At 47.1% G+C, this 14,833-nt stretch overlaps 1 protein-coding gene across 1 annotated transcript in view; it reads right to left on the minus strand.

The window, feature by feature from the left end:
* Nucleotides 1-1,269: 1,269 nt before the first annotated feature.
* Nucleotides 1,270-14,833, minus strand: part of Dnah6 (dynein axonemal heavy chain 6) — a 205,061-nt gene continuing 191,497 nt past the window's right edge. The window contains exons 71-77 of the mRNA XM_059258003.1: nucleotides 13,268-13,397; nucleotides 10,548-10,675; nucleotides 9,038-9,223; nucleotides 8,428-8,500; nucleotides 6,956-7,107; nucleotides 5,730-5,952; nucleotides 1,270-1,495 (exon numbers count right to left, since the gene is read on the minus strand). Coding sequence (XP_059113986.1) covers nucleotides 1,392-1,495; nucleotides 5,730-5,952; nucleotides 6,956-7,107; nucleotides 8,428-8,500; nucleotides 9,038-9,223; nucleotides 10,548-10,675; nucleotides 13,268-13,397 — 996 coding nt within the window. The 3' untranslated portion in view covers nucleotides 1,270-1,391. The remainder of the gene's footprint in view (nucleotides 1,496-5,729; nucleotides 5,953-6,955; nucleotides 7,108-8,427; nucleotides 8,501-9,037; nucleotides 9,224-10,547; nucleotides 10,676-13,267; nucleotides 13,398-14,833) is intronic.

Genomic DNA, 14,833 nt, shown 5'->3' on the forward strand with positions numbered 1-14,833 from the left:
GACTAGGAAGTAATACCATCACGTATTTGTCGTTTGGCTTAGGGTAGCTTGTGTGCTTGGATCTTAAGCTCTGGCTTCCCTTCCTTTCCTGGTGTGTGTGTGTGTGTTGTATGTATTGTTTGTATGTGTGTGCAGGTGACTATGGAGATCAGAAGTTGACCTTGGGGTTTCTTCTGTCACTCTCAATTTTACTTTTTGGGACAGGGTCTTTCAGTGACCCCGCAGCTCATCTGTTTGGCCAGGCTAGCTGTCCAATGAACACGAGGGATCCTCTTGTCTCTGTGCTCTCACTCCCAGCATTGTGGTTATAGATACTCCAAGCCCAGCTTTTATGTGGATGTTGGGGAGTCAAACGCAAGGCAAGTCCTCATGCTCGCACAGCAGGCCATCTTCTCAGTCCCTCGGGAGACTTTTGTGGGCTCATTCCCAGTCATTTCCTGGGCTCAGATGCACCCAATTAGGATGTGGCCAATTTTGACACTGGTTCATCCATAAGTGGAAGGTTTAGGATGATAGAGAGGGTTCTGTGGGTAGAGTGCTTGCCACAGAAGCCTGGTAGCCTGAGCAGGAGTCTTGAGAACCCATATAAAAGCCAGACATAGTAGCATGTCTGAAATCCCAGTCTAGGACGTGGGAAGCAGAGGCAGGAAAACTGTCAGAGGCTCATGGGCCAGCTATGCTGGTATACTATGCTGGTATATGCAGCAGTGAATGAGAGCCTCTGCCTCAAAGTAGACAGTGAGGATTACCCTCTGATCTTCACACATGCACTATGATGGTATACATGTGCCTACATTCACACACACATACATGAACACATAACACACACACACACACACACACACACACACACACATTGCTAAGACTCCCCTGCCACTATTTTTGCACAATTAATTCAATTGCACAGTTCTCAAGGGTGAACTTTGTGGGTGACAATGTCATGTCACAATGTCAAAAGGTTGGACACACCTGATGGTCATTATTGTTGTTGGACCAGCCTTCTGCATGTCGGACTTTCGAGAACTTTAATTAAGTCTAGAAACTGAAGTATCTGGGGCCATGAGGCTGACATGGACTGTGGGCCTCTCATACAACTGTGACAAGGCAGGGAGAATGTGTGAATGAGGGCCGACTCCTCGTTCTTCCCAGGTCTCTGAGCAACACACCAAAGAGAAGCAGCTAGGCTTTCACATGGAGTCAGGGAGTGAGTTTAGTAGAGGGTGTATGATCCCGTCGCCTCCACATCACAGCTGGGGTTTCCAACAGAAATAACTCAAAACTACTTTATTTTAGGTCGTGGGAGAAATAACAGCTGCAGCAGCTACACTTAAGTCAGGTTAGAAGTCACTTTCTCCTCACCATGGAGGATCTCTGATCAGCATGGCCCCTGTTCATTCACTCAGCTGGCAGAGTAATGCAGATCCCTTGGCGATCCAGTAATCACTGGGCCGATTGGAGGGTAGGAGGACTGTCACCACGAAGTTGGTTGAATGGCCTAATAAGGGATACAAGAGAGGTGGGGGTGGGGGTCGAGTGGGTATGGGTGGGGTGGGGGTGGGAGAGAAGAGCTGTTATTTAAAGAGTAACCTCTGGATTCAGAGAGATACCGAGAGTGTAGGGACTCTAGCTTGAGACCCAACTGAACCTGAAGATGTAGGGCACAGGTCTCCAAAGTTCCCGGTTTCATGCTATGCAGGTTGAGATTTTAGAATCATGGTGTTTTAGGGCCTGTCAGGCTTAGATCTTATAACTTGATGAGTATGTTTCAGGTTGTCTGTAGTCCGAATCTAGGAGTATTGGGCTGGGATTAAGGCCTGACATTTCAGTGGGATTTAGGGGTATTTAATGGTAGGTAAGGTATCTATTCATGTGGTCATCCATCCATCCATCCATCCCTCCATCCCTCCATCCATCCTGCATCCCATGCTACACTGGAAGGGTCTTGGGATCCTGAAATGAATAAGCATAGTGACAGGCATTCTGTCTCTAGTCATTCAATAGAAAAAGTCACTCTTAGTGTCCTTTCCATTGTGTGGCTGTCTGAGGGGTTATAGAGAAGACACTATTGTCCTCAGTGGAAACTGCTGTCTCTTGGGACTGCTTTCTCAGATGACATCAGTATGGATGAACATCAGGGGAGGGTATCGTACCCAGGAGAGGACGCCTCTACCTTCTCCTTACTTTTGTGTCCTATGGAAAACCAGGTTGTCCAGTGCAGTGGCCCAAGTTCAATGGCAAGCCAATCTAGACAGTATTCCAATGTATTTACGGGTTTTATGCAGTGCAGAAATTTGTCCAGGGTCCTAAGCACCCCCTTGTAAGCTCACATTCTCCTTTTCCATGCTTCTTTGGGTGCCAGCCCAATGTACACTTCCCCACAGGCAGTCAGTGTCTTGAGCACATGAGGCCTTCCTTACATCTGGAGAAGGACTCGGGACATAACCAACCCCCTGCTACCACTGTCTGTTTAAGCAGAACCAAGTTGTCTGTTGGCCAGAAATGAATTGAGCTGCCGCCCCAAAGCCTTTCTCTCCGCGTCTCACCACTGTTTTCTGAGAGGTTCACTGTACAGTAGACTCTGCTTTGACTCAGAGTTAGACAATAACCATCTCCAAGAGGTAGATGATTGGGATAGATGTGTGTGGCTCATGTTACATATCTGCTTGGGCTGGAACCCTGGAGGGCTGATGTCAGAGGTCATCAGGATGGTTACGGCAAGCACACAGACATTGCCTTGTGGACTGTGGTTAAAGAAAGCAAAAGTGGGCTGCTCTGCAGAGGGAAGAAGGATGACTAGAAGGTTAAGGGCAGTCGGATGTGTGTAATAAGGAATATAGGAGGGCTGGAGAAACGGCTCAATGGTTAAGAGCGTATGTATGAGCACCAACGTCAGGCAGCCTACAGTCACCTGGAACTCCAGCGCCAAGGGATCTGATGCCCTCTTCTGGACCCTGGCGGTATGTGCACTCAGGTGTTCATATTCTGTAACCTCCCACCCCCCATGACAAATACACATAATTAAAAATAAATCGCAGTCTGGGTGTGGTGGTTCATGTCTGTCCCCAGCACTGGGCAGGCAGAGACAGCTGGATCTCTACCAATTGGAGGCCAGCCTGGTGGACATAGCAAGTTCCAAGCTGCTAGAGTTACACAGTGCGATGCTGTCTCAAAATAAATGAATGAAGAAAGAAAGAAAAGGATGCAGGAATAAAGGCTGTGTTTCCCAGAGGGTCAGGGTGCCTGAATGTAAATGGGCTTTAGAACTACAGAGCCTGAACTACAGGAAGCTGCTGTCTGCAGGAAGGACCAGGGCCTGTGCAGGTCCTTAGCTGAACTAGCTCTGAGGTGGGTGGGGACCCCATAGTGAAGAAACTCATTTTACATCTGGAAATATTTCCGGTCTCCATCACAAGAGGAACCTGCCTGCTTTCATTCTTCTTTATGATGCTACAGCTCACAAGAGACTTGGACAGCCATTCGTTCAGCCTAGTTTCAAAACGGTATTACTGTGTCGTTCTAAAGCATAGCGAGAAATTGTTAGAATGCGCTGATTGGTTAACTAGGTTCACTGTTCATGTTTGATCATATTTGTTTTTTCCTCTGTGGATAAATGGAAACATTCCTTTTGTATCTGTCTCATCCTATACACCTCTTCACGACTCCTAGATTACTTTGAAGCAGATACTAGGTGTCAATTTCTGCTGCACTTATTTTAGTGTGTGTCTTTAAGTCATGACTCCTAGAGACTTAACAACTGTCACAGCTAAGATGTTAACTTCCAATAGCTGTTCAAATTTTTCAAGTGTACATACACAGATAATACCTGCAACCCCCTCCCCGCACTGTTCCATACAGTATATTGGTACTTGACAGTTAGCTTGATTCAGATTCCAAATAAGGGCCACACCCCACAGCAATGACGTGTGCCTTAAATCTCCTTTAATTATAAGTCCCCCTCTGTGTCTTTGCCACCCATTACAATATATTTGTTGACATAACCGGGTTGTTTGTCCCACTAGATTTCCCAGAATCCGGACATCTCTCCTATCCATGTGAAGGAAGGTTTAGACGTAGAGATTTGACTGCTTCAGTAAGGTCATTTTACGGTGACCTGCACCTCCATTAGGAAACATGCGTACACCTGACTGACTTTTTAGGAGACAAGCAGCCACTGGCAATTATTACAACCATTTCATTAGGAGTTAAGCATTTTAAAATTTGGTGATTAAGCCTCAAGTATCTATCAATGATCTAACTTAAAATTTTAATTTTCGTGTCTGTGTGTATGCATATCTATCCGTAGAGATGGTTTTCTTTCTCTCTGCCTCCTTTTGAGGACTGTGTCTCAGATCTGTTCAGAGTGTTGTAACACAGCTTTTCACTTACTTCATGTAAAACCTCTTTTATGACAGGCCAGGTTTTATTTGGTGAGGGGTGCTTTCAGTGCCTATTCAGTCCATCACTTTGGAACTGGAAGTCTCTGCCCATTAAACTCTGTTTTCTACTTCTTAGTTCTAACAGGAATGAACACTAAGGTTCTGATGTCCATGTACACCCAGCGTCATTACAAACACAGCTTCACCAGCCATAAATGTGTATTCTTTTATTTCTATTTACTTATGTGTATGTGTGTCTGCATGGGGGTATGTGCACATGAGTGTACATGTCTGAAGAGGCCAGAAGAGGGGTTTATATCCTCTGGAGCTGGAGTCACAGGCTAACATTAGTGCTAGGGATGGGATTCCAGTCCTCTGCAAGAGCCGTAAGTGATCTTAACTGCTGAACCATTTCTCCAGCACAGATACTCCCATCTTAAATCTAGTTAATTGGACCAACAACTTTCTTAGTGTGTTACAGCCAGCAATTTTTTTTTTGGCAGAGTTAACTTTTTTTTTTCACTCCTGAGCACTGAGCCCAGACACTTTCCATGCCAGGCAAGTATTCCATAACTGAGCTTCATCCCCAGTGCAGCAGTGTGTGTGTGTGTGTGTGTGTGTGTGTGTGTGTGTGTGTATGAGAGAGAGAGAGAGAGAGAGAGAGAGAGAGAGAGAGAGAGAGAGAGAGAGAGAGAGAGGGAGACACACAGAGGGGGGCGGAGAGGGAGAGAGAGAGAGTCTCATAGCCTAGGCTAGCCCCAGAAAGTTGCTAAATAGTTGAAGATGGTCTTGAACTTCTCATCCTCTTGCCTTGACCTATGTGCTGGGATTAGAGGCACATACCCCACCCCCAGTTTTACACAGTGCTGAGGACTTCACACAGGAAGTTGTGTATGCTGGGCAAGCACTATACCGATTCAGTGACCAGCATTTGGCTTTTTTCTTTTCTTTCTGAGACAGTCTTACTACGTACCTCTGGCTAGTCTGGAACTCACTATGTAGACCAGGCTGGCTTTGAACTCACAGAAGACCTGTCTGATTATGCTGGGATTAAAGGTATGTGCCACCATGCCCAGCAGTATTTGGGTTTTGATTGAGGTTTTTGTTTAAAACATACTTATTTTTACGTACATGGGTGTGTGTTTGCTTGTTTGTCTGTGTACACATGTGTGCAGTGCCCCTGAAGGCCAGAAGAGGGTACTGGATCCTCCAGAACTGGAATTACAGATGGTTGTCAGCCACCTTGTGGGTGCTAAGAATCAAACCTGGGTTCCCTGTAAGAGCATCAGATAGTGCTCTTCCCTCCTAAGCCATCTCTCCGGCCCCATGTACAAATCTGAAGAACATCCTCACCTGTGGTTGAAAGCGTTCCTGCCCGGGCTCCTGTTTTGTAGAGTGGGGAGTGGTAGAGTGTTTGGATTGGCTCATAGTTTTGTTGTGGTTCAAAATGAACTACAGGCAGCATGGGGTTCATCTGTCCCGGCAATGCGTCTTCTATGACCATCTCGTTATCATCCCACCGAGAAGCATCCATGAACATCCCGTGAACAAGAACTCCATCTTCAGGAGAGGGCAACTGAAAGACAGAAGTTCAGGGGTGAGCGGAGGAGAAGGGATGAACAGTTTGAGTCACTGCCTGTGTCCCACCCCTTCAACAAGTACCTCTAAAAACAGTCGTTCCTATTCCTGCATTTCAGAGAGGGGTACCCTAAAGATCTGAGAGGCAGGTCACCCTGGCCCTCAGTTTGGTACTGAATTTGATACTGGCTACACTGCACCAGGATGCAGACTTGGGGATGCTCCTGGGAAACCCAATTGTGGCTACCTTAGACTATCTGACATTGTGAGTAATGCCTTTTCTTTCCCTCTTGAGAAGCAGAGGGAGGGAGGTAAGGGCTGGATCTGTTCTTCTCAGCAAGGCCCCTTGAGGATCTGCGTGCCCTTCTAGAAGATAGATTATATATCTGCAATACTATTGGAAGAGGGTAAGACCGTTAAGACACACCCCTACAGCACACACCTACTGTGGTTACAGTTAGAAGGGGTATGAAGGCAGCATTTCAGTTCTGCCAGGAGGGGGCCGAGTGGCTGCTGTAGACAAACTTCGTCTATAATATTATAGTGGATTATGTGAGTGAACTTGTCGTTGGCTATATGACACATGTTGCTTCTTTCTTTGAGTCCTGTCATCAGCCCCAATTTCTAGATGAGAACACCGAAGTTCAGGCACGTAAGCAATTGTTTCAGCACACATGGCTGGTGAAGGGCAGAACCAGGATTCAAACTCAAGTTTGTTTCATTCTGAAACTGTTTTGAATGTCTTATTATACTGCCTCTGTAAGATGGACACCACTGCTGTCTGAATCTAAATGATGTAGCTTTATGCAGAAAAGTAGTTCTGTAAATTGGACTACATTTGAGACGTTTCCATCTAGTTGCTGCTGAGGAGCTGGCCTTGGGGTATGAGTACCGCCCTCTTCTCCCGCTCCTGCGAATGGGGGTGGTGGGGCAGGGGGGACTGGCTGAACTCTTCACTGACAGTGGATAGAAGCTTTGCCATGTAGTCAGGTGGGCAATACCTCCAGGTCCATGGGCAGTTCTTCTCCAAAATGAATGTCCTTGGCCGCTTCTACCACTGCGGCTTGATCTCGGTAGGAGGGGATCATGTTATACTTGAAACTCAGCTCATCTATAGGCAAGTTATATTTTCGAGCATGGTTCTGAAGAGTTCCTGAAAATACAAGAGCGTAGGTCTTTTAAAGTACATTGCTGCTCCACAGATCCTTCGTCCTCCCATTCACCCAGGCTGTGCTAGCGTCAGAGAGCTCCTTCTCCACAGAAACCATCACTGGGGCTGGTGGGATGGCTAAGCAGGAGAAGGCCCTTGCTGCCAAGCCTGATGAGTTTGGTCCCCGGGACCTACATTGTGGAAGGAGAGAGCCAGCTCCAGCAAGTTGTCCCCTGACCTCCACATCTGTCTTGTGAATACGCATGCCTTCCCTCCCAATAAAGGAATAAATAAATGTAAGGAAAAATAACTGGAAAAGAAACTCAAGCTATTAACATTCTACATGGAATTAGTTCATAGAGCATAGAAGCCTGGATTATGCTGGGGGCGGGGATGGTTAAGGACCCAAGGGATGTATAAGTTTATGTCATGATTAAGAAGACGGGAAAGGGGGCTGGAGAGATGGCTCAGTGGTTAAGAGCAGTTATTACTCTTGCAGAGACCCGAGTTCAGTTCCCAGTATCTACATTAGGCAACTCACAACCACCTATATACCTCCAGTGCTAGGGAAATCCAACAGCTTCTTCTGGCCTCCATACAAATACTTGCTACACACACACACACACACACACACACACACACACACACCCCACACCTATAGAACAAACAAGTTAGGTATAGTAGCAAACACTTTTAAATCTAGCACCCGGGAGGCAGAGGCAGGCAGAGTTCTGTAAATTCAAGGCTAGCCTAGTCTACGTAGTGAGTTCCAAGCTAGCCAGGGCTACACAATGAGACTCTGTCTCAAAAAACCAACCAACCAACCAACCAACCAACCAACCAACCAAAAACAAAACAAAAAGTAAAAACCCAAACAAAAACCACCAACAAATCCCAAACTATAAACAAACAAACAAACCAAACCCTGTCTCAAAATAGAAAGTATCTTTTAGAGAGAGGAGGCTGCCTAGAGCTGAGGCATGTGCAGGGTGACAGCAGTGGAAACCTCTGAAGGAGGGTGGGAAATGGGAGGGTTGTGTCACATGGAGAGTTGAACCAATAGCTATCTATTCATGGATTTAGCCTAAATCAAACCCATGGATAACCAGAGAAGGGCAAGGATTAGTTTACCAGGGAGCATCTATTTTTCCCCTCCCACTCCCTCCACCTCCACGATGGAGGAGGAGTAATCCTAGATTGTCCTAGATCAGCCGGGTCAGCAGGACCATCGGCAGCCACACTATTTCCCCAGCTCCTAGAAACCCTGTGCGTGTAAAAAACCACAGCCTTTCCTGCAAGAGTTTCCTAGGAAGGCACCAGTACCTGTGAGAAATCCTTGAGGAAAGAAGAAGCCGGAAATCCAGAAGGACTTGGGTTGTCCTCTTTTGAGCCACAGCTAAGGGAGAGACGTGATTTCATGAAGCATTTCATTTCGGAGGTAGAATGAGCTGTCTAAATCAGAGCTGTGTTGGGAGGGGAGGGTGGCATCTAAATGAATTCTGAATTACCCTCTGCCCCTCGTATTACTGCTGGTCCATTCCCCTTCTCAACTACCAGCCTTGACTGCCAACCTGAACCCACAGGGGACAAGAGGCTGGGGCAGCCAACACACATCTGACTGGGTGGAGCCATGCCATTTTTTACACTCTACAATGGGGCTGTACATTGCAGCTAAAACCTCAAGAAAGGCCTGGAGTTGAAAACCAATATATAGATAAGAGCCTAGGGAAAATGGCATTATAATCTACTTAAGACTTTCAAAGTGAAGCCATACTAGAAGGTTCTGTTTCTCCAGAATCAAATGATTGCTAACAGTTGTTACTCAGAGCTCCCTCAGGAGTTTAGGGCCAGCCATGCTGTCAAATCCATCAAAACCCGCACGAGTGAAATCTCCCAAATCCATCAAAACCCGCACGAGTGAAATCTTCCGTACATCCACGAATGCGGTCCTCAGGATAAGGTCTTTGACCCATGATCCCAGTGGCTTCAAGGATGGGTAGGCTGTGTTAGACCACAGAGAGGGAACCTGGTTGTTGAGGAAACTCTGATACACTTTTTCCATTTCTTCAGACATCACCACAAGTCCAGCAATGGCTTTGTTGAGTGTTTCTAGAGAAATCTGAGAGCACAAAAAAAGATCAGTGCACATTACAGGCATAATTATTGGGAGAGGGAATGTAAAATGGCTTTCACAGTGTCTATGTGTGTGACTGAGCATGTGTGTGTACACGCATGTGGCAAAAGACCACCTCAGGTATCACTCCTCTGACATTGTCTTTACCTCTTTTTAACAAAAAGTAAATCTATGTATTTTATTATTTTATGTGCTTCAGTGTTTTGCCTGTGTATATGTATGTGCACCACATGTGTGCTTGGGGAGGCTAGAAGAGGGCATCTGATTCCCTGGGACTGATGTTAACGGGTGGTTGTGAGCTGCCATGTGGGTGCTGGGAATCGAACCCAGGTCCTCCGGAAGAGCAAAAATCGCTCTTAACTGCTGAGCTATCTCTTCAGCCCTACTTTTTTTTTTTCTTTTTTGACAAGGTTCCTCACTGGCCTAGAACTTCCCAAGTAGGCTAAACTGGCTGACCAATGATTCCCCAAGAACCCACCTTTCTCTCTGCTTTCCAGAGAGGGGATTACAAGGGCAGGCCGCTGCCCAAGGCTTCTACTTTTTTCACTTGGGTTCTGGGGCTTGAACTTCGGTCACTGGGCTTGTCCTGACTAAACTGTTTCCTCAGCCCCAACTCACTCTTAACTGAGTGCTGAGGTCCTGGAAAATTTCAAGTGAGTTGACAGTAATTCTAAGGAGTTTTTAATTTTATTTTTATTTTATTTTCTATTTTGTATTCATTGGTGCTTTTCCTGCATATATGTCTGTGTGAGAGTGTTAGAGCCCCTGGAGGTGGAGTTACAGGCAATTGTGAGCTGCCATGTGGATGCTGGGAAGTGAATCCTGGTCCTCTGGAAGAACAGCCAGTGCTCTTGACCACTGAACCATTCTCCAGCCCCCAACAGTAATTTTTTTCCATGCATGGGTGTTTGACCTGCATGTCTTTGTGAGGGAGTCAGATCCACTGGAACTTGAGTTCTAGACAGTTGTGAGCTGCCATGTGGATGCTGGGAATTGAACCCGGGTCTTCTGAAAGAACAGCCAGTGCTCTTGACCACTGAGCCATCTCTCCAGCCCCCAACAGTAATTCTACAGATGTAAGGCAGATCAGTGAGGAGCCTGAGGGTCTGTAATGTCACATGTTCACACAGCCGCTGTTAGAATAAGGGAATGCTGACTCAACCACACACAGCCTGGGTCTGAGGAGGGCTTAGTACAGCCAAAGAGAAGCCTAGAAACGACAGGATGGAGACTTCTGAGCACACTCATGGTCTTATATTGTTCTCAGGCTCAGCTACCCAGTAGCAGTGATGGAGGTAAGCCTTCATACATGTATTAACTTCAGCAGGTTGTTGAACCGGTCCACTTCCTGGCCAAGGACGGTGGTCAGAGAGTCCAGGCGGCCTTGAGGGTCCTTGACAAAAAGGCTCTCGGAGGCTCCTTCCATATGCAGGGCTTCTGAAACACACACAGTTGGCTTCTCAGACCAGACATCCTTGATTTCCATCTTCACAACACTACTACTGTCAGGGGCTTCTCCTTTAAAACATTATCTGTTATTGTTGTGTTTTCATGCGACACGTGAGTGCAAGTGTATGCATGCCATGATGGACTGTGGGGGTCAAAGGGCAACCTGGAGGACTCAGCTCTCCCTTCCACCTTCCCGTGAGCACAGGTCCTCACACTGGCCAGGTGAGCGCTTCAGCCCCCGAGCCTTCTCAGGGGCCTGGCTTTTTGTTACATGTATTTTTCCCTAAAGCTAATTTCTCTCATTATTTAAGCAAGAGTTTCAATTTGACAACATTTAAAAAAAATTTATAAGTCTTTGGTGATCCACCTGTGTTTACATTGAAGCAGTCACAAAATAATAAGGCTTAAATGAATGGAAATCAGGGAAAAATGTGTCTGTCAGAGAGAGAGAGAGAGAGAGAGAGAGAGAGAGAGAGAGAGAGAGAGAGAGAGAGAATCAGTATTTCACTTCTTGTCAAGGCAGTATTCATTCATCTTCTGGGCTGGTTTGAACTTTGGCTTGGACACAGGTAGGTAGAGCACAAGAGACACTGACTGGGATAGTGTGGGAGGAAGTCATGCACCCAAGCGAAGGGCAGCCTGCTTCCTTTCTGGGTAACCATGGGGGAGGGGCTGAGAGGAAGCCAGTGAGGCATAAGTCAGTGTGCCTGTGGACTCTGCAGGTCTGAGTGAGGGGCTCCTGTGGGTCAGTCTCCACAGTGGGTGTGGAGGCGTGGCAGGGAGGCCTAAGAGAATACATCTGGGGTTGGGCAGATGGGTCAGTGGGTAATGGTGCCTGCTGCTAAACCTCCTAACTCGAGTTCAATCCCCGAGCCACACCTAGTTATAAGGAGAGAGCCGACTCCCACAAGTCGTCCTCTGACTTCACCAAGATACATTTGGCTTTGGCAGAATGAGAGGCAGAGCTCTGAACACCTTGGGACAAATGCCACCCACCAAAGTGATGGCTTAGTTGACAAGCAACGATCCAGAGACCCGAGGGCCAGGGACCCAGTGTCGTGTTCCCCTCATCCCTCGAATATGTGTGTAAGTTTTGGTCTTCCTGTAGACCTGCATTGCTTCCAGGACAGGAAGGGGTGGAAGTGGGAGACAGAGACTGAGAGAGACTTGCGCTTATTCCAAGTTACGAGCATCACTCAAGACTGGAGTCGAACTGGAGGGAGAATGATATGTCCTTCCTACCCCAGTCCTACAAAACGGAGGTCCAGATGAGCCACATGGGCTAGGATGAAGGAAGGAACTCTGTTTTCCTTGAATGTCTGTGGCAAGGGTGAGCACATAAGGGGTTCTAAGATATACCATATGCAGACTGGATTCCTTCTGAAGCATTCACAATTTGGCTGCTGGAGGAACATCACTCAGCAGGGTGTGGGTCAGCCTGATCTCTCCGGACCACAGAGCTGCAGTTATACGAGCTTTATTATCCCCCACAGAGGGGGGCATTTCAAGCCCCTAAGTTCTGTGGAGCTGATCGGACCTCCTGTTCTCAGTCTCAGCAGATGGCCTGCTTCTCATTTCACAGAAAAAGCATAAGCTCCATGATGTGTGGAGAAACCTGCTTCCCATTTCAGAGTGTAAGTGAGAGCTTTATGAAGCATGGAGAGAAAATCTCAGCGTCAACGGGACTCTGGAGGAAGTCTGCTGTGTCCACTGCCCCTCATCTCTGCATCATTTCTACTCTTCTCCTACATTCTATTTATGTAGAAGAAACTGCTCCCTACATTAACTGACAGTGTTCTTCAACATTAACACAACTCCCCGCCCAAGTGGACATTCGGTTTTTGGGGCCCGCCCTTTGTGTGGTGGGGAATGACAGGATTATGCTTGGGTCACATGGCTCAGAGCTCCTTTTCACCCGGAGGCCTTTAGAGTCTTTAGGACTCTGTCATGGTTCTTTTTCTGTACCTCAGTTTCTGTTCTCTTGTTATGACATTACTTCCGACCATGAACAGTTGATCTAGGGACGTAAATATACTGTCAGTCTCAGGGAAGTGGGAGAGTGGCTCTCTTGTGATCATTCAGGAAGATTCCATAAATTACCAGTGGCCATTTCTCCTGAATAAAGAAGATACTGAAGTGGATTCTAGGACAGGATTCTAATAAAGCTTTAAACCATGCTGGAAATGTCCCCATCTGTGCTGTCCAAGACGCAAGCATTTAAAATGCTTAGTGCAACCGAGCACTTAATGTCAAATTTTAAGGTTAGCAAGCTGCCGCATGTAGCCAGCAGCTACTGTCTTGGACGCCACAGGTCCAGAGACTTTAGAACCCGAGCTCAGAGCAAAGCCTGGCTGAAGTCGTGTGGGCTGTAAGCCAGGTGGCTCCTCGTGGTCCTTGCAGGTGGGCTGCTGGGGTGCAGTAGATCTTTAGACATAAACGGAGAACTCCACGTGAGGCGAGCTCTCCAGGGAAAGAAAATCCATGAAAAAAAATTAAGCCTCCGCATCTGCTTACCATTTAGTTCTCTGGGTTTATTCCTAAGGCTCCCGTTATGGGTAGACGCCAGGAAGTGTTTATTACCTGGAACTCTGGTCTGGATGGAAGCAACGAGCTCCTGGACAATTTCATCATTGCTTTTCCCCTCGCCGCCCGAGGAGGATCTCGGCTGAACCTCCAGGATGGTGGTGATGAGGGTGTTGGTTTCTTTGTACTGTAGTGGCGGTAGGAGACAGAGCAGGGAAGGTGGAGTCAGGTGAAGTTTTCATATGTGTCGTTTACATGTAGGAAGCAGGCAAGTTCTCAAAAACAAAGGTATCAATTCAATTGTGGTTAGAGTACAATACGAGAGCTACTCTCTTAACCAAATTACATTTTTTTTTTTTTTTACATTAAGAAAATTGTGTGCGCCTATGCACATGTATGCCATGACGTGTGAGTGGAGGTCAGAGGACAACTTGCAGGGGTCAGTTCTCTCCTTCCACCTGCGGGTGTTAGGGATTGAACTCACGGCATTAGGCTTGGTGGCAGCTGCATTTATCCACTGAGTCCTCTCACCAGCTCGCAATCAAATTTTGAGTGCACAGTACCATTGATTACATGCACAAGGCTGTTCATCAGATCTCTAGACCTGCTTGCTCATCCTTCCTGACCAAGACCTTACGTCCATTGATGAGAAAGGAAGGGAAAAGCTGCTTCCCCAGCAATAATCGTCTCATTGCCTTTGCCCAGCATAGACACACAACCAGTGGTCTCGGCCTGCAATTCTAGCTTGGGCTCTCCAAGCTTAGCAAAGCATTTCAGCTCCTTCTTTCCCGGCCTCTGTGGCAGAATGACACATGGTCTCCCGCGGAGCTCTGGACACAACATGGATGTGGGCATCCCTGAGTTTGGACCGGAAGCTCGGCAAGTTTCCACTTTAGCTGGCTTGGCTCAACTGTGTCTTTATGGCATCTTTCTCCCCCCAACGGGACAGAAAGACCTTTCCAGTAGGGCGACAGACCCAGCAGCTGTGTGGACACAAGCCTGCCTCTTCCACTTCTGGTCCACTCGGTCCTTCAGAAGCAGACCATCCTCACAGCAGCAAGTGTCTCTTCAGAGGGCTTGTCAGCCTCGACTCAACAACCCCTAGCACTCATTGTCTGAGCAGAATCTGCTACGTGGGGCGGCAGCATCCAATTGGTTGTCATTTGGCTTTTCTTCATAGCAACACTGAGTCTTGTTCAGACTCAGCTTTAGAAAGTGACATTTCGGCAGGGCCCTGGGGTGACAAGGTCAGGCTCAGACAGCAGAGGGGGCCGGTGACACACACTCGGGACCTCAGATCTGCCCCTTCCTGCCCCGTTCTGTCCTTTACTACTTTCTAGGAAGCATTTATTTAAATATAACTTGCGAAGTGTACGAAGAATGTATAGCTTTTCTGTTCAGACCACATTCCTTAAAAGGGACCGAGTTACCTAACCTAAGCAGAACATGCTTTCTCATAATGACACTTTGATACAAAGATTTTCTCTGGCTAAAGGCAACAGGCAAACAGATGGAGGATTTCAAATCTTCCTCCTTCCTTCCTGAAAGCAGGAGGTAAAAGCTCTCACACCAAAGCAGGCCTTCTGCTGTCTGGAGGAAGGAAGCACTCCTCCACAGTGATCT

Source organism: Peromyscus eremicus, chromosome 3 (assembly GCF_949786415.1).
Source record: "Peromyscus eremicus chromosome 3, PerEre_H2_v1, whole genome shotgun sequence".
In the NCBI taxonomy this organism is placed as follows: Eukaryota; Metazoa; Chordata; class Mammalia; order Rodentia; family Cricetidae; genus Peromyscus; species Peromyscus eremicus.